General features: G+C 37.8%; 1 protein-coding gene and 1 pseudogene across 6 annotated transcripts in view; one reads left to right on the forward strand and one right to left on the reverse strand.

Annotated features, from left to right (window-relative positions):
- Positions 1–26,447, reverse strand: part of Acot9 (acyl-CoA thioesterase 9) — a 76,902-nt gene that overhangs the window by 13,583 nt on the left and 36,872 nt on the right. For 2 of the 6 annotated variants that reach the window (XM_048796448.1, XM_048796446.1), the window contains exons 2-8: positions 17,873–17,970; positions 16,814–16,840; positions 16,104–16,149; positions 14,375–14,545; positions 14,121–14,158; positions 1,791–1,874; positions 1,312–1,415 (exon numbers count right to left, since the gene is read on the reverse strand). In XM_048796448.1, coding sequence (XP_048652405.1) covers positions 1,312–1,415; positions 1,791–1,874; positions 14,121–14,158; positions 14,375–14,529 — 381 coding nt within the window. In that variant the 5' untranslated portion in view covers positions 14,530–14,545; positions 16,104–16,149; positions 16,814–16,840; positions 17,873–17,970. Of the gene's footprint in view, positions 1–1,311; positions 1,416–1,790; positions 1,875–14,120; positions 14,159–14,374; positions 14,546–16,103; positions 16,150–16,804; positions 16,841–17,872; positions 17,972–26,447 lie in introns of those variants that run through there. The other 4 variants (XM_015488085.2, XM_015488084.2, XM_048796447.1 and 1 more) reach the window with 3 other exon arrangements.
- Positions 12,194–12,755, forward strand: LOC107144116 (annotated as a pseudogene).

Here is a 26,447-nt window from a genome sequence, read left to right on the forward strand (position 1 = left end):
TCCATAGCAGAAAAAATGCATCTGGATAATACAACTATTGAATATCCTAGCATAACTGAATAAGTCACTCTTAAATTTTTCACAATGAAATCTTGGACATACTCTGAATTCTTTGATTTCTGTGCTATTATCCTCTTTGAGATACTTTTTTCTTGTCAATTTTCTTCATTTATTTATAAAAGCTATTCTGGGGGCTGAGGTTGTGGCTCAGCAGTAAAGCACTTGCCTAGCACATGCAAGGCCCTGGGTTCGATCCTCAGCACCACATAAAAATGAATAAATAAAATAAAGGTATTGTGTCCAATTACAACTAAAAAATAAATATTAAAAAAAAGCTCTTCTGAGTTTTGCTCATCAGAGAAGCTCTCACTGCTATCCAAATGACTATTAAGGGTTGAATTGTGTCCCTGAAAAAGGTATGTGGAAGTCCTAAATCCCATATCCATGAATGTGATTTTATTTGAAAATAGGATGTTGCAGACACAATCAGTTAAGATGAGGTCTGGAATAGGGTGGTCCCTTAATCCAATGATCGATGTCCTAACAAGAAAAAAAAAAAAAAGACACAGAGACACAGACATGAGAACTAAGCCATGTGATGATGGAGGCATCATCATGAATAAAGTACTACAGCTACAAGACAAGAATCACCAAGGATTGCAAGCAAAGCACAAGAAAAAAAGAATAGACAAGGAAGGATACTCTCCCACAAGTTTCAGAGGGGACATGGCCCTGCTGACATCTTGATTTTGGACTTACAGCCTCCAAACTATGAGATAATAAATTTCCATTGTTTTTAAGCCACAGTTTGTGGTACTTTGCAGTACAGCAGCCCTAGAAAATTAATACAATAATCAATCCCATTCATGGATTGATGAAGCCCTAACATAATTCAGACTTTCATGAAGCTTCCTGGGTAAAATGAGAAACAAGCATCTTAACATGGAGTTGAATATTATTGTTAAAGTACCATGATGTTTCATTCTTTTTTTTTTTTTTTTTTCAGTGGTGCGGGTAATTAAACCCAGGGCCTCACACATGCTAAGCAAGTGCTCTATCACTGAACTATATACCCAGCCCAACATGAACTTTCAATTGTTTATCTAGAAGTAGTGAGCTACATACCTGCTATGGAACTGAACCTCTGAAACCATGAGCAAAAATAAACTATTCCTTCTCTAAGTCATTCTTGTCAGGTCTTTCTGTCACAGTGATGCAAAGCTGACTAATACAGATAGGTAAACAAGTTTTCCTTATGCTGAGACAGAGGGTTATATTTGAACAGTGGACAATCTTCACATACATATGTACCTGGAACATTTGCATCTTCACTTCCATGGATGACTTTCCAACCCAGCTAACATGGCCACTGAATTTAATGTCCTGTTCTGGGCTTAAGCTTTTCTTACACATATCTGCAAAACAGAAATCAATCCATGTCCAAACCATATCCAAGAAATTTCTGTACTGTAAATGGACAATATCATTTGAAGATTTGGTAAACTCTACTACATTTCTTCTTATCTTAAAAACTAAAATAACTTTTTTGACATACAAAAGAAATTTTTATGTCATTTTGAGAAATGTAGACAATGCAAAAAATATAAAAATTAAAACTGGAATCATGCAAAATCCTACCTAATTATAATAAATATCTTGGTATATTGCATTCTAGATATTTTAATATGCATACATACATTAAAACTACACATAAAGGAGATTGTTTCATCTAATATCAATAATATAATTACTAAAAATTCTAAGTATTTATAGATATTGATATTGCTTACCAATCTTGTCCACCAAGGCTGTAACTATAGATAAAGGAGACATCTTCAATGAATCATTTTTGGTGTGCATGTAGCAAACAAGAACTGTAGGAAACCAGGAAAACATCAAATAAAGGAAGAGCAAAATTACTTCTCATCATTTACAAATTTCTCCGGAAATTCATTTAAAAAATCTTATCTTGTTTTGAAGACCAAATTCAATATTCCACTACTGATGTTAACCTAGGTCCAAAGAATTTAATAAACTGAAGATACTTGGAGGTCCTATAATCTGACTGCACCCTCAGTTTTAGATTTAATGAAGAAACCAAAGTTCAAAGCCCAGGCCCACCAAGTGTCCTGCACCACTCCATAGAGAAACAGTACCTAAATTAGAATAAGAACCCAACAGGAGTCTGAGTATCAAGCAAACATCTTCAAAAGAGAGAAGCAAATCATAAGCACTCAGCTACCAATTTTCCTCTTGATTTCTAATCATGAAGCAATTATTTCACTTAGTTATCCCCCCTTCCCAATACCCTTGGCTCACACACTGTCCTATGATCCTTTATTATGTTAATAAGCATTTAAATAGGCCAATCATGATTATATGCACCTTACAAATGTTAACTCATTTAAAGTTGTATTGTAATTACTTGTTAATTGGCTTACTTGGTCCCCCCCCCCATGATCCATTCAAATGTCTATCACCTACCCTCAGAAGAGGGTATAGGCTCAATAAATATTTCTTGAGTAATATTAAATCCTTCCATCCATGCATCTGCTAAAGGTCACACTGGAAGCAAGAGAGACTAAAAGCAAGAAACTCCATTTGAGAGCCTTTCTGGTTCCCAGAAATCATGTGGGTCTGACCTATGACAGTGTCCTACTATGACAATAGTAGTAGAAATGAGAAAAGATTCAAGAGCTAATAAGGTAAACTTGACAAGACATGAATAAACCCAGGTTTCTCACTTGGATAAGTGAAAAAAAAAAAAGAATACAAACAAGCAGAATGGGCTATTTCCAAAGTGTGGATTAGCTTGAAGGAATTAAAGACTGGAATGATTTGAGCATCAAAATAAATGATAGTGAAATAAATCCCTCAATAAAATAAGAATCTGAGTCCTCAGTGATTTAAAAATAATAAATTGAAAGTTTGATGAAGAATGGGATATTTACAAGGTCTTAAAGTGCCTCTCTATAAGGTACTTATCTACTACAAAGGCAAAAGTAGTAACAGTACGGAAGTCTGGCAAACATCACCTTCATCAAGTAATCAAAGCTTACGTTATCAGTAATGGAATAAATCAAAATCATGTACCACTTGCAATAAGAGCATACCTTCTGTAACATTCTTGTAAAGATGCATATCCTGAAGCTAATCATGAGAAAGCATCAGACAAACACAAATAGGGGGACAATCTACAAAAGAACTGGCCTATACCTTTAAAATGTCAAGGTTATTAAGGTCAAGGAAAGATTGAGGAATTATTCCTGACACAACAATTAAATATAACATGTGATTCAGAATTGGATCTTTTCTGCCATAAAGAATTATTGGCCAAAGTTGAATGGGTTCTGAGGATTAGACAGTATAACATATCAGTAATAATTTCTTGATTTTGATGGTTGTATTGTGATTATATAGGAGAATGTCCTTCTTTGTAGGAACTATACATTAAAATATTTCAGGGTGATGTGGTATCATGTCAGAAACCTACTAAATATGACTCAAGGAAGAACAATTCTTTATACTGTATTCGCAACTTTTTTTCAAGTTCAAGACTTTTTAAAAAAAATTATCAGAGAGCTGGGGTTACAGCTCAGTGGTGGGGTGCATGCTTAGCATGTGTGAAGCCCTGGGTTCAATCCCCAGTGTTCTCCACACATAGCTAGATAGAAAGATAGATAGATAAAAGAAAGAAAAATTATTAGAAATGGTTATTCAGATTACAATTCCATTAACTAGGAATCTATTAACGGGGGGAAATTATGACAATTCAAAGGCAGTAGATGCTCTTCTTTTTCTGTTCTTTTAGAATGTCCTAATCTCTGCAGATTAGCGAATAAAATAGTGTGCTCCCACTCAACAGCTGAAAAGCTGCCTGTGTTCTGACCACCTTGTTCCCCTAGCAGGGGAGTTCCCTGCCCAAGTGGCTGGAGTCTCTGCTTCTCAGTGTTTGGTGGCTGCAAGATTGCCCAGAGAGAAGAGGCTGCGTAGAAGGTGGCAGCAGCAGTGGGGTGGAGATAAAGTGTGGCGGCAGCATGAGGGGCCAGACCCGGAAGCTGCAGAGGCAGTGGCGGAGACCTGAGCGCAAATCTGAGGCTGAGGCAGGGTTGCGCGCCTCTGGTGGAAGTCTGGGCTGACCAAAGTGGGTGGGTGCCAGCAAGATGCTCTATATTACATATGGAAAATGACAAACCCCTAAAATAGTGAGACCTGGAAAAAGGTGAATGAGAAAGAAAGCCATACACTGACAGCATCGATCCTTTCCCAATACATTCTTTCCCAGTGATAAAAACAAACCTTGGGGAGGAGTGTCCATCAAACCTAGGAAGGTAATCCTTCCCTAAACAAATCCTTTCCACATACCAACCCCTGACCCCAGGCCCTCCATCTGGTCCAGGAAGATAAATCCAGAGACTGACCAGTGACCCCACCCACACTCCCTCCCATTTTGCCCAGTAAAACAGACCTCAAATTCCTGAGTGCCCAAGCTGACATGCTCATTAATTAAGTCACTTCTCAGTATAACCTATATAAGCCAGTCCCTTCCTTTGTTTAGGGGCTCATTTTCCGGAGTGGGCCTATTCCTGTTCCTGAATAAAAGGCTGAGATGAACTGTGGAGTTTGCGTCTGACCAGTTCCTCTTGTGCTAATATTTGGTTCCTGGACCAGAACAGGAGTAAAGTGAAATTAACCCTTCCCCATCCTCCCTCACCCTTCCCCTTCCCCTGCAGTTAAATAACCATTGAAGCATCTGGCACACCCAAGGATCTCTAAGGTTGGGGGAACCCCCGGCCATGGCTCATGCAGCTATAGCTGCATCCTCAGACTGACTGCCCCCCTCACCGCCCTCCCCACCCTACAGAAAAAGACCCTCCACACCTCTGAGTCCACTTTGACTGAAAGGCTCCTGCCCATAAGCAACCCTGGGCTAGGTTTCAGCGGCCTATTCTACGTGGTCAGAGCAAGGATTTGTACTGAATCCTTTATTGATGCTGAGGGCATCCACTTTCTGACCCCCTTCCCACACCCTTCTTTGCCTCCCCAATCTTTCCTTCCCTTACACACCCAGCAAATCTCACGGATCAGAGACCTCCTTTCCATTTTGTTCCTACATTCAACACCAGCCTTTACATTCGCCAGAGAGGATTAGACTCCATCCTGTCTCTAGCAGATAAGTATCCTGCTCTGAGACTCCACCTTTTGGCCAGCCTTTTGGCTAACGGGAACCCTGAGGTTCCCCTACCACTGAGATTGGGGTAAAAACGTTTCCCCAATCCCCAGTGGGAAAAGTCCAGTCCAGGACTGGCACACTAGTGACAAAATAGTGCAGAAGATGCTCTGCCCTAAACTGTCACCTCCTCCGTCAAATCTCTCGAAATATGGGAACTACCCAGTCTGTCTTTCTACCGATTTTAAGACCCTCTACTCCCAAACTGACCTCAAAATTAAATGCCTTATTAAGGACAACACTCAAATTTGGCCACAATACAAATTAGATAATCAGCAATAACAGCTCAAGTATGAAACCTTTGATCAAGAAATTTGATCTCCAAAATTTAAAAATTACCTATTATCAATTGGCAAAATTGTCTAAAATTTACAGAATGGCAAGGTGGTCAGTTACCAAATGTACCAAACCCTGTCTCAACTATGGGTAGCAGGGACAATGGAAAGTAGATTGTTCCCAGGGAAAACCCCTCCTAGTAGCCACCAACTTTTGAGACACAGTAGGAGCCCCAAGGTGGGTGCAGAATCTGGGGGAGTCAAGATCTGCGGGCCCTTCCCCTACTCCCCACAGGCCCTCTGCCTGATGAGCAACACCCATGAAGGTCTTTAAACCTCTGTGCAGGAATGCATTACGTACCTGGAGAGAGTGCAGTCAGCTTCCCAAGTCTCCTAACACATCCTAGGAGCCCCATGTTACAGGGATGGTGAATGCCCAAGCAGCAGGCAAATATTCCCCTTCTGAAGAGATTTTAAGGGCATAACTAGCTGGTAAATGTCCTCCCTTAACCCTGACCAGCCCAACAGTTTGTGGCATGTCTCAGTAAGGAGCATGACATAATAGCTTCACTCCTCAAAAGTAATGGGAGATAATGTTTCATAATTTTCTGCTTCCAAACTTGGCCTGATTATCAACCAGGGAAATAAAGGGTTAAAAAGCCCTAATCAGCCATCTCCCAGGCCAGACTGAACTGAAGTTTGCATTGGAATGCACAAGGAGAGCTCAATATGAGGCCTGAAACTAAAGAAAAAAAGTATCCATTTAACTTTTCCCTGGATGTGACACAGAAAAATTATTTCAGCCCTCCCCACTCCTCTCTCTCTTTCTTGCTCTCATATTACTTTACTGAAATAAATTAATGGCCATATTATTTTTTCTAGAACTATATAAATTCTATATTTTTGGAGCTCATAATTTGGATTCTGCATGCCTAAGATAAAATTTCTAATAAGATGTATTTTATGCAACTATAAAGGTTTTTTTACACTCTGTTTTGTTCAGAAGCCAATATACAAAGGTTGACTCTTAATCTAACAGGTTTTAAAAAGCTATAAGGCCTTTGCTGGCTTGTTCAGTGTATTGTCTTGTCTACATATGTTTGTGTATCAAAACCAACATATAGAGCACTCATAAAATAAAATTCAAAAATATGGATCCAAATACCTTTGACTCACATGATTTAAAAGGTTCAATTTGAACTGGGTAAACAAATGAGAGTAAAGGGTGTCTTTAAAGTTACTAAGTGAATACTGCTCAATACATTCATCTGACATCTTGATTCTTATAGTCAGAAAGTAAATTAGACTTCAGATATATGGGATTAATCTTCATAAATGTATATAAATGTATTTGTTAGACACATCTGATTAATTTGCACAGTCAAAATGCTAACTGTAAAATATAATATCAATCACACTTAATTTCTTGAATTCCATGGAATGATATACTAAAACGTTGTTTATGTTTTCAGGAACTGGTAAACAAACTGATGTAATTTTATGTATAAAGGGTTCAAAAGTTTCAACTGTGTTTTCAATTAAAGTACTGTAAATAACATAAAGTATTTCATCTTATTAAAAGTAATTTATCTAGGGCTGGGGTTGTGGCTCAGTGGTAGAGTGCTCGACTAGCATGTGCAAGGCCCTGGGTTCAATCCTCAGCACCACATAAAAATAAATAAATAGGATAAAGGTATAAAAAAAGGTAATTTATCTAAATTCAGAAATTTACAAGGGTTGTTTCAGAGTGTGAATTTAAAAAGGGGGGTCAACAGCTAAAGAAAATTAAAAGGTTCTAGATATGAAAGAAAATATATATATAGTAGAAGGAAGAAAATGTTTCTGGGTAACAAAGTCTTTGTGTGATGAAATAAACAACATGAGGATCTAAATAAATGATAAGAAAGTTTGTGTAAGTAAAGGGCAATTTCAACAAGTTTATGTGTAACTAAGTTGGTTATTACGTATGTGGAACAATCAGTTAAAGCTATTTAAGGTTTTTCCCTAAGGTCAAATACTAATGGACTAATATAAAACCAAGGTTTAATCTATATGTTAACCTGACAAGGATTTCTTAAAACATTAATTTACTCTAAACATTGCATCTATCAAGTTTTATTCTCTAGAGCAACTGGTCTTAAAGAAATTAGAGTTTATCCAACTCTGGTTAAACAACTGTTATTTTAGGTATTATACTACATTACAGAGTCTAAATTTTTCTTTAAAAGCTAAACTTGGTTAATATAAAAAACATCAGTATAGCATACTAAATATGTTCATGTTTTCCAGGTATACCAGTCTTTAAAACAGGAGGTCTAAAATAAAAAACATTTTATAAACTGAGGTTCTCCAAAATAAAGTTGTCTGTAATGGTAATTTTAGACTTATAAGAATAAGAAATTTGGCTGGACACAGTCACACATGCCTGTAATCCCAGTAGCTTGGGAGGCTGAGGCAGGAGGATCACAAGTTCAAAGCCAGCCTCAGCAATTTAGCGAGGCACTAAGCAACTCAGTGAGACCCTGTCTCTAAATAAAATACAAAATAGGGCTGAGGATGTGGCTCAGTGGTTGAGTGTCCCCTGAATTCAACCCTGGTATCCACCTCCCCCCAAAAACAAATTTAATTGGGGATTTATGTATATCATTTCATGTTGTGTAACTGAACCTAAATCTTATATTACTTTTTATACTGGGGTAAAAATGTAATATATTTCTAAAAGATAATGAGAGCCTAATCTGTTTAAAGATTAATATTATGAAAGCATTTTGCAACTTTTCCTCACAAAATGAAAGTTAAAAGCTCTCTCAGCCTCTCTTTGATTCATGTTTTAAATGTGATGTTATATTGTGTTAGCTAATGTACATATAGACTCAGGAAATAATATGTGTAAACTTTGTAAAATGACATTTAAGAAAGAAGCAAAGATCAACTTCAGAACTAGAACACTTTACCTAAGATTTGTGAAAAACCCTACCTTACTTGAGATAAAGCTCTGCCTCCCACCTTACTGCATGTTAGAATGGCTCCAAAATAGGCCAGACTTGAGCTCATTTAAAGTTGTGTTCAGAAGATCGATGTTTGTTGTAAAGATTACTGTGATCTCAAACAGGGGATATAATTTATACCTCAGCCAAAATTCAAGATAGCTATTACACAAACTGAATGTTTTCATTCTTGTTAATTCATTATGTATTTTCCTTGTAAACTCTATAACTGTTACTTGTTAATGTTTTTCAGAGACACTGCTTAAAGAACAAACAGTCTGGGTTAATTTGAGATAATAAGCAATCACCTACAGGACAGATAGGATATAAAGCTAATTTCCAATGCTAACATTGGATCCCAATTAAATAATAGGAGTAAATGACTGTAAAGTTATAGACACTGAAGTTAAAGTACACTACTGTTACTTTAAGACTGGTGAAACTGCCTTGCTAGATGTTTAACACCAAGGCTCAAAGATTAAGGTTAGGAAAAAAAAAGGCCAAGAAAAACAATATTTGGCTCCTGCCCTCTGAGTTAGCCTGAACCCAGAGAATGAGAGAACTTCCCTAAGGAGCTTTGCAACTCTGGGCCACATGACCTCCTGATCAAGGAGATTAATGAGACCACTAGAGAATGGAAAGCCAATCAGTGCACCTGCTAAAAAGAGGAGGGTCATTGGAGAAGGGAGATATCCATGATTCTTCCAAGGGAAGCCACCTCATCAAGGAGATGGCACTAAAAGAGCTAAGAAGCTCTCTTAAGTTCCCTGAGACTGACCCCTGTGGAAACTCAGCTGACTCTTAACAGCAGATAGGAACAAGGTTAATTTGAGCAGCTCGGTCTTGAACACCTAGCAAAAACAGTTATAACAAAAATACAGCCATACCTGGGCACTTTAAAAGAAAAACAATAATTATTTTAAATAGAACTTAAGTTGTACACTTGTGTTAGTCTCACAGCCCTGGTGCCCCCAAACTTCTGAGATTTATGCTTTGCAAGGCTCATATTTTCCCCTGCCTACCAAAATTAAACTGACCTCTGTACCTTAATTTTTTTTTTACTCCTCAAACTGACATTTAACCCCACAACCAAAGCCTACCCATTCCAATAATGGCACACACTAGAATAGGAGAGTCCCCAAATTATTCTCATACTCATAGGGCTAGAAACATCCACCAGGATTAACACAGGAACAGTGGGATTAGGAACCTCTATTCACTACAAAAGTAGTGAATAAAATTCACAGGTTATTGCAGATATTCAACAGATCACTGATTGGGTACCAATTTACAAAATCAATTGGACTCCCTGGCATCTGTCATCCTATAAAACCACTCAGGAAAGAATGCTATTTCTATATAAACCAATTGGAAGTGAATGGTGAGTCTCAATATGAGAAATCAAAAATCATCATCCATCTTAACTCTTCCCTTCATAAAAAATTCCACCCCACTGCATGTGTATTAAATCCCTATGTTGTATTATCTTGGCCCATTCAAATACAGTATAATGCTTCACAAAATATATATTATGTTAAATGTGAAGACCATATGTTGCAGCACTGTATTAATCAAACCATATGGAAGAACCCGGAACAAACTGCTATTCTTAAAATGCCAATAGCTATCTATCTCCCTGTAAAATTAAAAGAACCATGGCAGGAAACACTTTCAGTAGTATTCATGCAAGAGTTGCTAAGACATGTAAAGCACCAAGCTAAATGATTTATTGGGTTGTTAACAGCTGGTATTATTGGTCTGACTAGCATCATTGCCTCTGCCTTCATGGCAGCAGTGGCCTTACCCAAGAGGCCCAAACAACACATTACCTTCAGCAATTCCATAAAAATTATACTGAAACCTGGCAAACTCAAGTACATATTGATCAGAAAATAAAAGATTTTGATCAGAAAATAAAAGATTCTGTTATATGACTGGGGGAACAAATACAAAATTTATGGTAGACCCAGGGACTTCAATGCCATTATAATATTACTCACTTTTGTGTTACTAGAGTTCCATACAATGAAACTGAGGTTCGATGGCAAAGTGTACACAATCATATAATGGGACTTAAATCATTTCACAATGTTTATTTAGATGTATTAAAATCACAATCTCAGGTCCTGGCCATGGTTAATGACAAAACATCTAATTTTGATAATGAAGAAATTTGGTGCAGTTTAGCTTAAATTTCTTCCCTTACCCTTTCAGGTACTTTTCTACACATATAGCTGGATTATTAGCCCTAACTATACTGTTAATTGTATCCCTGTTCTTGTTTTGCATAATTTGTCGAGCAGGTTGGAAATAACTAAACCACCAGGAAAATATGGTTCCAAGGTAAATCATGCTTGCTATGCTCCAAAGGAACTGGATCCCTGAAGTCATGAGTATAACATCTCAAATCTGATTGGGCCTTAATTAAGAATAACAGAGTCCTCAGATATATTACATGCCAAAACCATTTTCCTAGCACTAACAAATTAGTTAATCTTCACCTTTCATGCTAGAATTATTCTCCACCACTAGTAAGCTAGTCTTCATTTTAGATGCTAAAATTGTTTCCCCTAAGCTAACAAACTAGTTCATCTTCACACATTGTTATAATGTTTTTCTTTTCCCCATTTTTAGTTTTACAATTTCTTAATAAAGTGATCAGCTCAGCCATAACAGCTGGGAAATATCTCAGGGCATCTCTCCTCCCACCACTCACTGCCTGATCTTCTGGAGCAACATAGAGAGAACGGACATCGCTCTCAATGGCTTCAAAACTTCCCCCACATATCCCCCTCTGCATGACCCTCATATTCACTTCCAGGACTCTGAAAGGAAGCCCCTCTTCCTTACATCACCCCCTCCCAGCATGAAGCAGTTAGAGACCTCGACACCCAATTTCCTCCTTCCTTTCAGAGTCTAGAATATTAGATATGGAAAATGACAAACCCCAAATAGTGAGACCTGGGTAAAGGAGAGTGAGAAAGAAAGCCATACATTGAGAGCATTCCCAATACATTCTTTCCCACTGATAAAACAAACCCTGGGGAGGAGGTGTCCATCAAACCTAGAAAGGTAGTCTCTGGGAAAAGGCCAAAGCATTAATCCTTCCCTAAACAAATCCTTTCCACATACCAACCACTGACCCCAGGCCCTCAATCTGGTCCAGTAAGATAAATCCCAGAGACTGACCAGTGATCCCACATTCCCTCCCATTTACTCAGTAAAACAGACCCCAAATTCCTGAGTGCCCAAACTGACATGCTTATTAATTAAGTCACTTCTCAGTATAACCTACATAAGCCCAGTCCCCTCCTTTGTTTGGGGGCTCATTTTCCACCAGGAGAGTGGGTCCATTCCCATGGGTTTAATCCCATTCCTGAATAAAAGGCTGAGATGATCCATGGACTTTGCATTGGGCCTAGTCTGGTCCTTTTGTGCTAACACCCTAGACCTTGCCTCCCTCACCTCAGGGTCTCACTGAATTGCTCAGGCTATCTTCAGACTTGGGATTCTTTTGCCTCAGCCACCCAAGTAGCTGATTTCATTACTAAACATGGGTGCATTTTTGGATAAACCCAAAACTGAAAAACATAATGCTCATGGTACTGGGAATGGTTAACATTATGACCAGAGCAGCATGCAAGGACAGAGAGTGGAAATGGAAGATGCACACACAGCTGTCGTAGGGAAGTCCAGATAACATGAATATTGTATTAGTTTGCTTTTCAAATCCCCCTAAGGTCTCAGACAAAGAGTCGGAAAAGGATTCAGAGTTGGATAAGCACTTGGAATCAAAGGTTGAAGAAATTATGGAGAAGTCTGATGAGGAAGGAATGCCTGATCTTGCCTATGTCATGTACATTTTGTCTGCAGAAAATACCTCAAATTTACCTCCTGAAGGTGGTCTTGCTGGCAAGTGCAATATTATTGAAGCTGTTTATAGTAGACTGAATCCACATAGAGAAAGTGATGGGGCCTCTGATGAAGCAGAGGAAAGTGGATCACAGGGAAAATTGGTGGAAGCTCTCAGGCAAATGAGACTTAATCATAGTTGGAAACTACCAACAACTTCAGGAGGAGATGCTGACTAGTTACAGGCTAGCTAAAGTAGAGGGAAAAGAAAGCCCTGCTGAACCAGTTGCTGTAGCTACTTCCTCAAACATTGATGCAAGAAACCCAGTGACAATGCAGGAAAGCGATACTGAATCAGAAAGTGGTCTTGCTGAATTAGACTGCTGTAATGAAGACACAGAACAAAGATGAGTGGTGGAAAATATTACTTTTTTGGTAATATTTTTGTGATCTTTGATTTGGTGATTTTTACTTAGGAAGTATAATGTGTATATTTATATAACCATTTTGTTATTTGAATCTTGGAAAATTAGTTTTATTATATTCAAATAGCCTTGTTTTTTAAAAAGGCCTTTGCATATATCTTTATAAGATAGTTTAAAATTGACTTTTATAGTATTTTGAATTTAATTAAATTATATGTCATCTCACCTTGTATGTAGGCTACCATTTATTAATGCCAGTAGTAAAATTCATATTTGAAAGGATTAGAAATGACTGATTAGAGAGATTACTGTATGTTGTGGAAAAACTTGTTAATGTAGAATTATACTGATTATTTTGCATATTAGTACATTCACAGCTTTGTAATAAATTTGTGTTTTCTTTAATAATTTTAGTTCTTAAAAAAATGGCTGATGCTGGCCTGGAATTTTTCTTTCAAGGTTGATGATTTGTGTTTTGTTTGATTTGTTTATATTTAACATCTCTGTAGTTTTAGCTTTAGAAGTTGTGAGATACTGGATATGTGGTTATTTTTTCTTTCTTTTTATTTTTTTTGAAACATAAGTTTTGAAACCTATGTATTATTCAAACAGCTTTTGTTTGTATAGTCTGTATTGCCTCACTACACACACCAAAATGTATGTCAACCAAGTGTTTAGAATAAAATTATAAGTGTTTAAGCCCAAATAAAGCATGTGATGTGGAATAATCTAAAAGAAAGAATAAAATAGCTGGGCAGAGTGGCACATATATATAATCCCAGCAACTCAGGAGGCTGAGGCAGGAAGATTGCCAGTTCGAGGCCAGCCTGGGCAATTTAGTGAAACCCTGTTTCAAATTTAAAAAACAATTTTTTAAAGGTCTAGGGATGTAACTCAGTGGTAAAGTATCTAAGTTCAATCTCTAGAACCAAACATACACACACATAAAAATAAAATAAAAATTTAAAAGGCCCTTTGTAGTCACAGGATCCAATGTATAAGTATGCATTAGAAATACTAAATAAACCAAGAGTGGTAACACACACCTATAATACCAGCTATTCAGGAGGCTGAGGCAGGAGTACCCCAAGTTCAAGGTCAGCCACTTAACTAAACTCTGTCTCAAAAAAAATTTTTAAGAACTTGGGATATAGCTCAGTGGAAGACTGCTTGTTTAGCATGCATGAGGCCCTGGGTTCAATCCCACAGTACTGCAAAAAAAAAAAAAGAAAAAGAAAGAAAAGAGAGAGAGAGAGAGAGAGAGAGAGAGAGAGAGAGAGAGAGAGAGAGAGAGAAAAGAAATAGAAAACAGAAAAAAATAGAGAAAGAAATACTAAAATAGTACCAGTACCTCCTAAGCTGTCAAGATCCTCAAGAATCCTGCCAAATCTGTGAAATAAAGCAAACTATGAATTAAATGAAAATCATGAGGCACTTTAGGGCAATAAAAATCGATTCTAAAATCATTTGTGGTCATAGTTACACAACTCTCTCAATATACCAAAAACCACATAATTACATAGTTTATATAGGTGAATTGTATGCTTGTGAATTTTCTTAAAACAATTATAAAAATAAAAATAAATAAAAAATACACCATGTTACCTTACAGTATTTTGAACAGTTAAATATTTCTCTCGTAATTCAGGCTCACTACCCAAAGGCAAGAGAACTTCAATATAACTGTCCTTCATTCTCCTAGGTGGCAGTTCCTTCTGTGACTTAGCCAAAAAACTGTGAAGTAACTTCCTTTCCTCCATTGCTTTCACATGGTCTCTGAGAAGAAAAGATGAAACTTTTTACAAACAAGAGCAGCAGTATCCCACAATTCCAGTGATATCCAGGCCAGTCAGATACCATCAAAGGAGGAAAGAAGGAGTCTAGACCTACTTCATCTCTTCCTTCCCTTCTTTCCCTCCCACTACTTGGTGAAACTGAAATTTTCTGGTAACTTTTCTTAGGTTTATAGATAATAAAAACATACTTAGAAGTTATTCAGATATATCCAAATGGATCATATATTCGCCTTGATCAAAGAGTTTATTAAAAGAATATAATATTTAAATCAAACTAAAAATACACAGAGATGGACAGAATAGTCTATATGTGAGATAAAGAATAGCCTGTTCCCTGAACTCCAGGTTGCCATTTCTCACTTTGAAAATTCTCAGATTCTCTGTGCCCAGGCTGGCTGGCTGGCTGGCTTGCTCTCTTTCTCTCTCCCCCTCTCTCCTTCTCTCTCCCCTTCAATTTTATGAATGAGAGACTAAGGAGGGAAAATGGACTATATCCAAATGAAGTATGAAAGACAGAACAAAAGGTAAAGAGGAAAATAACATGAAAAAGAGACAAAGGAGAGGAACAAGAAGAAAATATTTAGGAGGAAAAGAAAGGAGAAACATAGGGATAAAGAACTGAAATATTCACAATATTATTAACTAACTAAGATGTCTTTCTAAGCTTAACTTATGAAGTATTATTGCCAGAATGTTTAACCTACAAAAAATATAGATATAGAAACAAGTTAAATGATACTAAGGAAACCCAGAATAGGGAACATTCTCAAAACAAATGGCTTGGTCTCTTTAAAGTCAAACAAATAGGGGAAAAAGGGGAGGATAACTGTCATTTGTTCAAGATTAGGGGAGAATAAAGTTGAGGAAATCTGAATGTGGATGACTATTACATTACTGGAGAATTGCTGTCTATTTCATTACATAAGAGAATGTCTTATTTGTTGGAGATACATAAAGGCTGATCTTGTCAGCCAATACATGTATATTGGTAAATTTGTATTGAATCCAGATAGTGAGTATTCATTCCTTCTACTTTTAAGTAAATTGAAATTTTTCATATTGAAATTTTTAAAATGTGTCATTCAGCCAACTGCAGTGTGTTACCTATAACCCCAGCAACTGGGGAGGCTGAGGCAGGAGGATCACTAGTTTAAGGCCAGCCTCAGCAACTTATTGAGGCCCTAAGCAATTTAGTGAGACCTTGTCTCAAAATAAAAAAATAAAAAGGGCTGGGGATGTAGCTCAGTGGTACATATTCCATAAGCATGTCAAAAATGTTGTTATGAGAATCAGTGAGGTAATGTACCTGAATGTACTTTGAAAAATGAATACATGCAAATAATATTATTTTATGACAATGTTGCATCAACTTATCATTGTACTAAAATGTTAATCTTTTCCCCAATTAAAAAGCCTCTCAACCTATCTCAACCTATCTCCAAATGCAGGGTTTCCCATCCCTACAATAGGACTATCAACTGAGTCCAAATATAGTGTAACCTTTGGATGAAAGAATGAACGAACACAAGAGTACATACTTCCAGTTTGTAGATGCTCCTACTATCTCCCGCAACTTATCTCGAACTAAAACAAAAATGAAGAGGTTAGTCTATGAAACAAAGAAATATGAGAAGTAGATTATGACAATGAGCTTAAGAACTATGAAAAGCAATTCATGCACTCAAGACTTTAAGACTCAAATTCCCATTTAATACGTTAACAGCTCAGAGAAGGAATCAGGCCTCTGCTCCCTGAAAATGTGAAACAATTATACTATCTTCTTATTTCAAATAAAAATATCTTTGTGCTAATCATTGGCATTTATATAAACAAACAAAAAATGTTAATTATTCATCCAATGGGGTTTTATCACTGTCAGGAGTCAAGTCCCTTTAAGATGGAAATATTTTGAACAGGATTCCCACTCATCCTCATATAGGCATGGTTCAGGAGCCAATAGTAATATTCATATCTGATATATATAGCTATACATAGCATATATGCACATATATGCTAATTGTTATTATATATAAGTATATATACATGTATACTAATATACATTTATTACTATGTATATACATACTAATTGTTAGAACAGTTAAGCCAGAAAAATTAAGCAAAGATGTAAATCAAGGTAAAGTTAAAAATGCAATTTAATTTTAGTTAATGCCCACTATGCAAGAGTGAATTAGCTTAAAACAAAATGTAAGATCATAACAGAAAAATTGACACTAATTACCACACACACCATGATTCACATGTACTGGTGAACATGCTATATGGATAAAGGGAAAATCAATTAGATAATCAGCAGTAACTCAAAACTAAAAAATAAGTCTATCATATTTCATATATTAAGTTCAGGAGTTTTTTCTAGCATTTCAAAATATATATTCCAGTTATGGGATATTAACTTAAAATTATCCTTGGTCCTTCAATAACTAAATGATCAAAACCAAATATGGTTAGATTAACACGGACTTTAACTTTCATGAAAAAAATGTACTGTTTTCTATGAAACAATTGTATAAGCACCACAAATTTGGTACACACTTAAATCACAGTTAAATCATAAAGAACTGCAAAAAATGATCATCAGTAAATAAGTCATTTCTATTTTTTTCCTCTTGAGTTCCTAAATAAAATAATGGAGATATAATATCCCAATGTACAGAAAAATTATGCTCACTGACATGAAATGATTCTTACTAGTTTAGTCAGTAAGAAGAGAGGCAGGTACTGAGGGGTCAATAAGAAAAGTAGAATTTTAAAATTTTATTAACATATTTAGTAAATATGTGTATACACACATATTTACTTGGACCCTTTAATGAAGCCACAATTTTAACTATAATGAATACTCTAAAGGTAACCCATAGTTGGCATATCATATTAGTAAGTGAAGTTAACTCTATTAAGCATAGATTAATAGGGTTCCTCTAAGAAAACTATGGACTACAAATCATTAGTTGGTACAGCTAATGAATCCACCTCTTATTCAAGCATTAGATCTCTCCCATGTCTCTTCCATGACTTCAGGACTTACACACAGTAAATAGAAATCATTTAAGTAAAATAATTCATTCCTCAAGGCTCCCAGAAACAACAACTCAAATTCTAAATGTGATTTCTACCCAAAGTTATTTTGCAGCTATTGTAGTCATTTTATAAACGAGATGTTTATGAAACATCTACCTTTAATATGTGTGTCTCATTAGCCCTAAACTAGCATCCTTTATCCCATTCAAATAAAAGTAAAACAGGGTTTTCTACTGCGTAAGCATAAAAGGTCAACACCCATGCTTGCCTTCTTGAATGTGGAAGATTCCCTGTTTCCCAGGATCCTGGGATCCTTGAGTCAGTCCTCTGCCAGGAGTAAGCAGCTCTTTGCTCAAGGCACAAAGCCTGTAAAACAAAATAAAACATAGTTAAAGTTAGTTCCAGGGCTTCTCCCCTGGCAATCTCAAAGACCTACACCTCCTCCAGAGTATCTGGCTATACCACATCCTTAGTATATACTATCTTAGAGGAATCTGTAGTTGTTTCACAAGTATATACATATTTGCATTTAAGGGTAGTCTATAAATCATCTCTCCAACTAGAATAAATATTTCTTTTTTAATTCATTTTAGTTGTCCATGGACCTTTATTTAATTTATTTATTCATATGTGTTGCTGGGAATAAAACTCAGTGCCTCACACATGCTAGGCAAGCACTCTACCATTTAGCTATACCCCCAGCCCACTAGAACAAATGTTTCTTGAGAGCAGAGAAAATTATCTAATTATATACAAAAAATAAATAACAGATATGAACCAGTTTTAAGGATATAATCTTGCTCTTTCAATTTTATTGGCTTCAGAAGCCCAGAATTGATGTGGCAAAAAAATGAGTAAATTAATTTTGAGGAGTATTAAGCGGCTGCTTTGGCTGCACTGGAGGAGCAAAGAGAGCAGCGGAGCCAGAGCAGGACATGGGAGGCCAGCGTGGCAGGATATGTGGTGCCCATCATAAATTCCTAAGAGTTGCATTCCACATAGCCCAGCAGCACCATGAAATTCAATCCTGCCATCCAAGCTGCGCGTGACCTCAAGGCAGGGGCTGCAGTGATCTGAAGAATGCAGCTGCTGGGGTCCTTCACCTCTCCCTTCACTGCACTGGTGCTCTGCCCCACTGAGCTCATCAAGTGCTGGCTACAGACCATGTATGAAATGGTGACGTCAGAGAGGATAGCCAAGAACCAGAATACAGTTTGATCTATTGTGAAGACTACACTTAGAAAGGATGGCCCCTTGGGCTTCTACCATGGATTCTTGTCGGAAGCCGCTCTGGAAATATATGCCCTTATATCCTAAGGAAGAGATACTGAACAATTATTGTGCCCCACAATAACTTGGGCTTTACCTCCACTAGGATAATGAGGCATGGCTCCAGGTGTAGGCGTCACCCAGTGGAGTTGAGTTACACTCATCTGTTCCTTTGTATTCCTCCCCCTTTGCCCTTTTTGGGATAGAATGTTCCATGGAACCTCTCCTTGTGTGTCTCCTATATAATAAAGAATTCCAGTGGCTCTCTCTTTTTCCATGGACCTCTAAGGTTGGAGAGCCTTCCCAGATTTTGGAAAAGGTACTTCTGGGTGTTTGTATGTTCTGTGTGCCATTTTCTTAAGTTATTGGAAAGTCAGATTTGTGAACCCAGCATAGGTCACCAGCTAGGATAGATGGCAATAGACCCTCAAGCACTTTACTTGGAGAAGTACTGGGATATTTCTTCATCTTTGGTGGCTATTAATTGAGCCGGTCATTTTTTGCATCAGTGATGGAGAGCAAAAGATGAACTAGGCCCTGTGTCTTTGATGTTAAGTGGTGGAATTGGAATTTGCCTGTGCCTTGCTGTGTACCCAGTGAATGTATCAAATCCAGAATTCAAGTTCTTTCCATGTCTGGAAAACAGGAGGGATTATCAAAACCTTTCTAGGTGTTATGAAAAATGAAGGAATAACGGCCTTATATTCTGGACTGAAACCTACTATGATTCGTGTGTTCCCTGCCAATGGGTCACTATTCTTGGCCTATGAATACAGCAAGAAGTTGATGATGATCCAGCTGGAAGCATACTGAAGTGTCCTGGTGGGCCTGGATCCAGGCACAGGCATTTGAGGACTACTGTTCATCTCAGGGTTTCACAGAGTATAAGAAGAATATGGACTTATTTTGAACTCTTGGGAATTTTGTCTTTGTCTTCCCTTCTCCTACCCTAAGTCTTAAACTTTATGGAAGGACCTCTATTTTACATCATATAATTTCTGCCCACATTGTATTGCTCTTACCGTTGATAGTATATGCAGGGTGGCTGATGGCCCTGTGCATCTAACTTGAAAGGCTGAATATAGTTTCATCAGGGCATTATTTCTGCATAAATTTGTCTGTATACATGCTTCTTGGATAGTTATATGTTGGGGGAAACATAATTTGGTTTCATGTTTAATCTCAAATATCAAAAAACCCAGAGGTTACCATTTTTCACTAAATGGTTAAAAATGATTATTTAAACCATTCTAGATGTGTCTCCAAAGTCCACTAAACCTGAGAGGTTAAAGTTTTCACATGGGACCTGAAAACTAAAATATCCATCTAGATTTTAGTAGAATATACCTGCATACTGGTGTGGCTTCAACATTCTTGATCAAGCTTCAGAGTAGGCATCTGGGATTTTCCCAAGAAGCTTTACTCTTAAAATAGTGCCATTCATTTTCTAGGTGGGCTCACATTCCACACTTGACTATGTTTGGTATAGCCTAAAAGATGAGGCCTTTGGGAAGCAGCGGTGGCCTTCACCAACTTCCCTTTTTCTCCTTTCCCAAACAGTCTCCCCTGTTCTGGGTCGTAGATTGAGGAAAGGGCCAGGAAATGGGCTATGCTGTGCTATTTGATGATATCTGACAGCAGCTCTTAACCTAATTCCATCTCTGGGTTGAATTATGGGATGTTCTTTTGGCCCAGATCCAGGGCTGCTGATCGACTTTGGACCACCCATTGTCCTCTCTGCCTCACCTGTCAGAAGTCCTTCCAGGAACAGAGAGTGCCAAAGTCAAAAGAGGCCTTTGTTCCCTATTCGGTGATAAAGTAATGATATTCGTGGGTGAAGCCCTATTCTCTCAGAACTAGAAAGAATTTTGTGCTTATATTTCACAGTGAATGATGGCAGGACTGATCCATCCTAAAGTTTACCTTAGAATCCACAACTACTTGCTTTTTCAGTGTTGGAGCCATCTGCATTTGGGGCTGGCAGTTTATGAATTCTAATGAGCATACATGGAGTGTGAATTTACAAAGCAGTGTAACTTAAGAAAAGCAATTTTATTAAAGTAGGTGGTATGTAATACATGTTCCAACCAGAACAAAAACCACAGTTCATCTGATCCCCATAGATTTGAGATGGGCAGCTGTGGTATAAGAGGGTCATTCTTGTCACCACTAAAGTCAGCCTTATCATTCTATGCTACTCCAAGACCAGCAGAGCACTCTCAGTAAAAAGTGTTCTTAAACAGCCTGTAGAGCCAAAATCAGGAAGGCTGACAATTTTAATGAGTCTTACCTTGTATGTCTGTCCCTGTGGGCAGAATGTAAATGCTGAGCAACACCTCCAGTTTCCTTCAGCTTTCTGCTATCAGACAAGCCTCTGTCAACTCTTAGCCATGGTATCAGGAGAATAGGGTCAGGGAAGCAAGGTACTACCAAATTGGCAGGGTGGAGAGCCAGGGACATTTAGTGTAGGGATTCTTGTCATGCCTGATGTGCTCCAGAGCTAGAGCTGGTCATTCATTTACCTTTTCTTTATGAGTAAACCATTTTTTCTACTTTTCTCTCCATACAAAAATGCTCAGTAGCTGCTGAATGGTGCTTCATCTGAACAGGCATGAATTGCAGCAAAATAGAACATGGGATGGGCTTCTAAGCAGAGAACTGCTTTAGAATCCACAGCCTCCTGCCTGGTGCCCAGGAGCTAGTCCATGTTAGCTCTTTAGGCAGTAGATCTTCTCACAGGCTGTCCCCTCCTCCAGCCACACCTCCCCTGCATATAGTTATCTCCTGATAGCCCACCCATTCAGCTACCTGCCTACAATTACCACCCAGCTAATCCATATCAGTGGCCACAGAGGTAAAGAAGCTAACAGCCTGACCATGCTGCTTATTAGCTTAGTGACTTTGGGTAAGTTATCTAACCTCCTAAAGCCTCAGTTTCCTCCTTTGTAAAATGAGGATAATAATAGTATCTATCCCCTAGAACTGTCATAGGGAAAAAGAAGGTAACCACATATTAAACCTTTCGGGACATTCTTAGTATACTAAGAAGTCCTCAGAAACTTTAGATATTATTATTCCAGGAAGCCAGGTTTCTCCAAAGTCTCCCCTATAGGTCAAAGAGAAAGACCCAGAAATTTAGAAAGTAAGCCAGACACTATCATTCACCATCTCTGAGTGCAGAATCAATGGTGATAGTAAAGAAAAGTTGATGACAAAACCACAATAAGTATACACTGGAGAAAAGATAGCCTCTTCAACAAATGGTGTGAGGAAAACTGGAAATCCATATGTAGCAGAATGAGATTAGACCCCTATCTCTCACCCCGCACCAAACTGAACTCAAAGTGTATCAAAGACCTAGGAATTAGACCAGAGACTCTACATCTACTAGAAGAAAATGTATGCCCAGCACTCCATCATGTCAGCCTAGGAATTGACTTCCTCAACAACACTCCTACAGTGCAAGAAGTAAAATCAAGAATCAATAAATGGGATGGTATCAAAATAAAAAGCTTCTTCACAACAAAGGAAACAATCAAAAGCATGAAGAAAGAGCCTACAGAGTGGGAGAAAATCTGTGCCACCTGCACCTCAGATAGAGCATTAATCTCCATGATATATAAAAAATTCAAAACACTTTTAACACCAAAAAAACCCAGTTAGTAAATGGGCAAAGGAACTGAACAGACACTTCACAGAAGAAGAAATATGAATGGTCAAAAAATATATGAAGCCAGGTGCAGTGGTGCACGCTTATAATCCCAAGAGCTCAGGAAGCTGAAACAGGAGGATCACGAGTTCAAAGTCAGCCTCAGCAACAGTGAGGTGCTAAGCAACTCAGTGAGACCCTGTCTCTAAATAAAATACAAAATAGGACTGGGGATGTGGCTCAGGGGTCAAGTGCCCCTGCGTTCAATCCCCTGTACCCTCCCCCAAAATGGAAAAATGTTTGACATCTCTAGTAATTAGAGAAATGCAAATTAAAACTAAACTGGGATTCCATCTCACTCCAATCAGAATGGCAATTATCAAGAATGCAAGTATTTCAAGAGCGTTGTAATGTTTTGAACAACTAATAATAAAAAAAGAAGAAAAAAAAGAATGCAAGTACCAATAAATGTTGGTGAAAAATATGGAGAAAAAGGTACATTCATACATTGCTAGTGGACTGCAAATTGGTACAACCACTCTGGAAAGAAGGATGAAAATCCTCAGAAAACTTGGAATGGAACCACCATTTGACCCAGCTATCCCGCTCCTTGGTCTATATCCAAAGGACTTAAAATCAGCATACTATAATGACACAGCCACATCAATGTTTATAGCAGCTCAATTCACAATAGCTAAATTATGAACCAACGTAGGTGCCCTTTAACAGATATGGATAAAGAAACTGTGGTATATATACACAATGGAATATTACTCAACAATAAAGAAGAATGAAATTATGGTATCTGCCAGTAAATGGATGGAACTAGAGACTATCATGCTAAGTGACATAAGCCAATCCCCAAAAAAACCAAAGGCCAAATGTTCTCTCCAATATGTGGATGTGAAAAACAATAAGGGGGATGGGGGGACAGAAGTACTTTGGATTAGGCAAAGGGAATGAAGGGAAGGGAGGGAGACTCTGACATCTGTAACTTCACATCACGTACAACCACAAGAATGGGAAGTTATACTCCATGTATGTATGTCAAAGTACATTCTACTGTCATGTATAAGTAAAAAGAACAAATAAAAAAAATTTTAAATAGAGCTTAAGTGTAGCTCAGTGGTGGAGCACTTGCCTAGCACATGTGAGGCTGCGGGTTCAATCCTCAGCACCACATAAAAAATAAATAAAGGTATTTTGATCATCTATAACTAAAAAAAATATTTTAAAAATAAAGAAATAAAAAGAAAAAGGAAGAAATGAAGGAAGGAATTGATGAATGGAGAAACACTTGGGTCAATTTATTTGGAAAAAGATGGTCCTATAACCCTATTCTTTGCATGCAGCCTTAAGAAACTGAAAAATATATTCCTGCAGCACAACAAAGGCATTTTTAAAAATTGAACCCTTTTTAAAAATTGCTGCTTATGGGCTAGAGTTGTGGCTCAGTGGTAGAGTACTTGCCTAGCATGTGTGAGGCACTGGGTTCAAGTCTCAGCACCACATATAAATAAATGAATAGAATAAAGGTTCATCAACATCTAAATGTTTTTAAAAATTGCTGCTTATATCAACTATAAATCAATATAACAAATTATCATACTATAAACATAGCATTCAAGTAATGGTAATTTGCACTACAATTTGGTAATCCATCTGCTGATAATCTGATTAAAAATGGGGACCTCTGTGCCAGGGGTTGTAGGAATACATTTTTTTCCTACACAAAATGGTATACACTACTTCAAGAGATCCATACACCACTTCCTTTTAACACCCCATGGGCCTCTATATTAAAAAAGTCTAATTAAAACCAACATGAGGAAACTGAGGCTTAATTTTCAGATGATATTCCTCAGTGATGGTCAATTAGCACACTGGCAGAGTCCATATAGAACTCACTTCTTAATCCCCCCACCCAACACATACACATTGCACTTTTCACAATTTCAGGTTATCTCCCTTATATACAGTCATGCACCACGTGAGGCAAACAATGGGACACATATTTTAATTTTTTTTAAAGTTTACAGAATAAGGATACAAAAAATGAAAGTATTTTTTCACAGCTGTACAACATGTTTGTGTTTTAAGCTGACTGACTCATCCAAAGCAACTTCCAGTCCTACAAGCTCCATTCGTGGTAAGTGCCCTATGCAAATGTACCATTTTTTAATCTTTTCTATCATATTTTACTGTGTCCTTTCTACATTTAGACACATAATATTTACATTTCATTAAATTGCCTACAGTATTTAGTACTGTACCATATTGTACAGGTTTGTATATCATACAGTCTAGATATGTAGTAGGCTATACTATTTAGTTTATATAAATAAACTCTATCATGTTTGCACAATGACAGAATCACCTAACACAATTCCCAGAACATATCCCCACTGTTAAGCAATGCATGATTGTATAAGCTAGCACTGAGGTAGAGGTGGGAGAATGGTTTAATACCCCACATCTCAATTCCTCAGGGTCACTGGCTTATCCCCTGAAAATCCCACAGGAGTCTCACAACAAAACTCCTAAGCTTTTAGAAGAAAATGTCATGAGACCTTTGAAACACTTGGGCACCAGAAACCCATGATGGAACCTTTCCAAAGAAATAAGACCAAGAATCTCAACCTCTCCTTGACTTGCCTAAGAAGTCACAGCTTAGCTCCATCTTGGGTCCCAAGTTCAGAGTGGCTGGCAAGGAAGAATTTTCAGTGCAATATAAGCAATGCCATTAAAAGGCCCTCGACTCTAAGGAAATACATCAATTTAGAGACTAAACAAAGTCAAGTGACTCTTCTATGAATCTAAAAAAAATAGAAACTACACAGGTTGCACACAACCTAACCATTCAGTTTGTATTCATTTATGAGCTCTTTCTCTCATTAGACTCTGACAAAGTACCTGCTTACATTTCAACAGAACTCACAAGAAAGGAATTCAGGGTTATGGAAGTTCAGTTCACAGAAAGACTTCCAAACTGGAGGAGAGGAATTCAAGGGAAGACACATGGACAAAATTGTGGAGTTTGCAGAAGTCTTTCATATCGTATCTAATGCAAACGTTAAGTCAGCTGTGGCCCTTGTTGTAATAATTTTCAACCTGTCTTCAAATGGTATAGAAAAGGCAAAGATATACCATCCATCCCTTTAAACTAACAGCAAGGTTCCCAAGAACAGTGAGAGAGATCCAGGCCCCCCCCCCCCCACAAGAACTGATGAGATCATTGTCAGTCAGAACTACTGTGGATCATTGTCCCAGAATGACTTCAGAAACTAGAGCAGGTGTAAGTCCCCTCAGTCAAGCAGAAAGAACCTGGAAGGGTGGGTTGGATGGAGAGAGCCAGAAATGTCCCCAGAGTCTAAAGCCCTCAGTCCTTAACTGTGCCAGCTGGGAAAATGACATATACTAAAAGGCATTCATTTTCCTTGCCCAAGTGGTCCAGTCAAAGCACCACCCTTATGAGGGCCCTTCTACTGATTAAAGGTGTAGTTCCAACCCGCATTGGGGCTCTAGTCACACAGTCTAATGTCCTGAGAGCCAAAATGTGTCCTGCAATCTTGGCTTACGTTACGATACACTCGGATTCTAAGTGTGCCAAGCGCTTAAGCCTAAAAACAAAGATGAGTAAAGGGCTGGCAAGGTAAGGTGGAACTCCAGATACTGGTTTTCTGACAAGGGGCTATCCCAAAACAGTTTCCAACCACACCCCTGATGAGCAATCAGAAAGGAATTTCAGGGAACTCCCAACTTCCTCCCTTAAAAGTATGGCTTGGCTTTTAATATCAAAATTCCGCACCAGATATCACTAAAGTTGGGCGGGTGTGCCCCAACCCCAGGCCAATAGGTCTGTTTCTGGGCGGAGTCGCGGTGAACAGGCACCCTTTCCCTCCAGGCCCAAATGCCACAACATAGG

The sequence above is a fragment of the Marmota marmota genome, unplaced genomic scaffold (assembly GCF_001458135.2).
Source record: "Marmota marmota marmota unplaced genomic scaffold, marMar, whole genome shotgun sequence".
Taxonomy (NCBI): domain Eukaryota; kingdom Metazoa; phylum Chordata; class Mammalia; order Rodentia; family Sciuridae; genus Marmota; species Marmota marmota.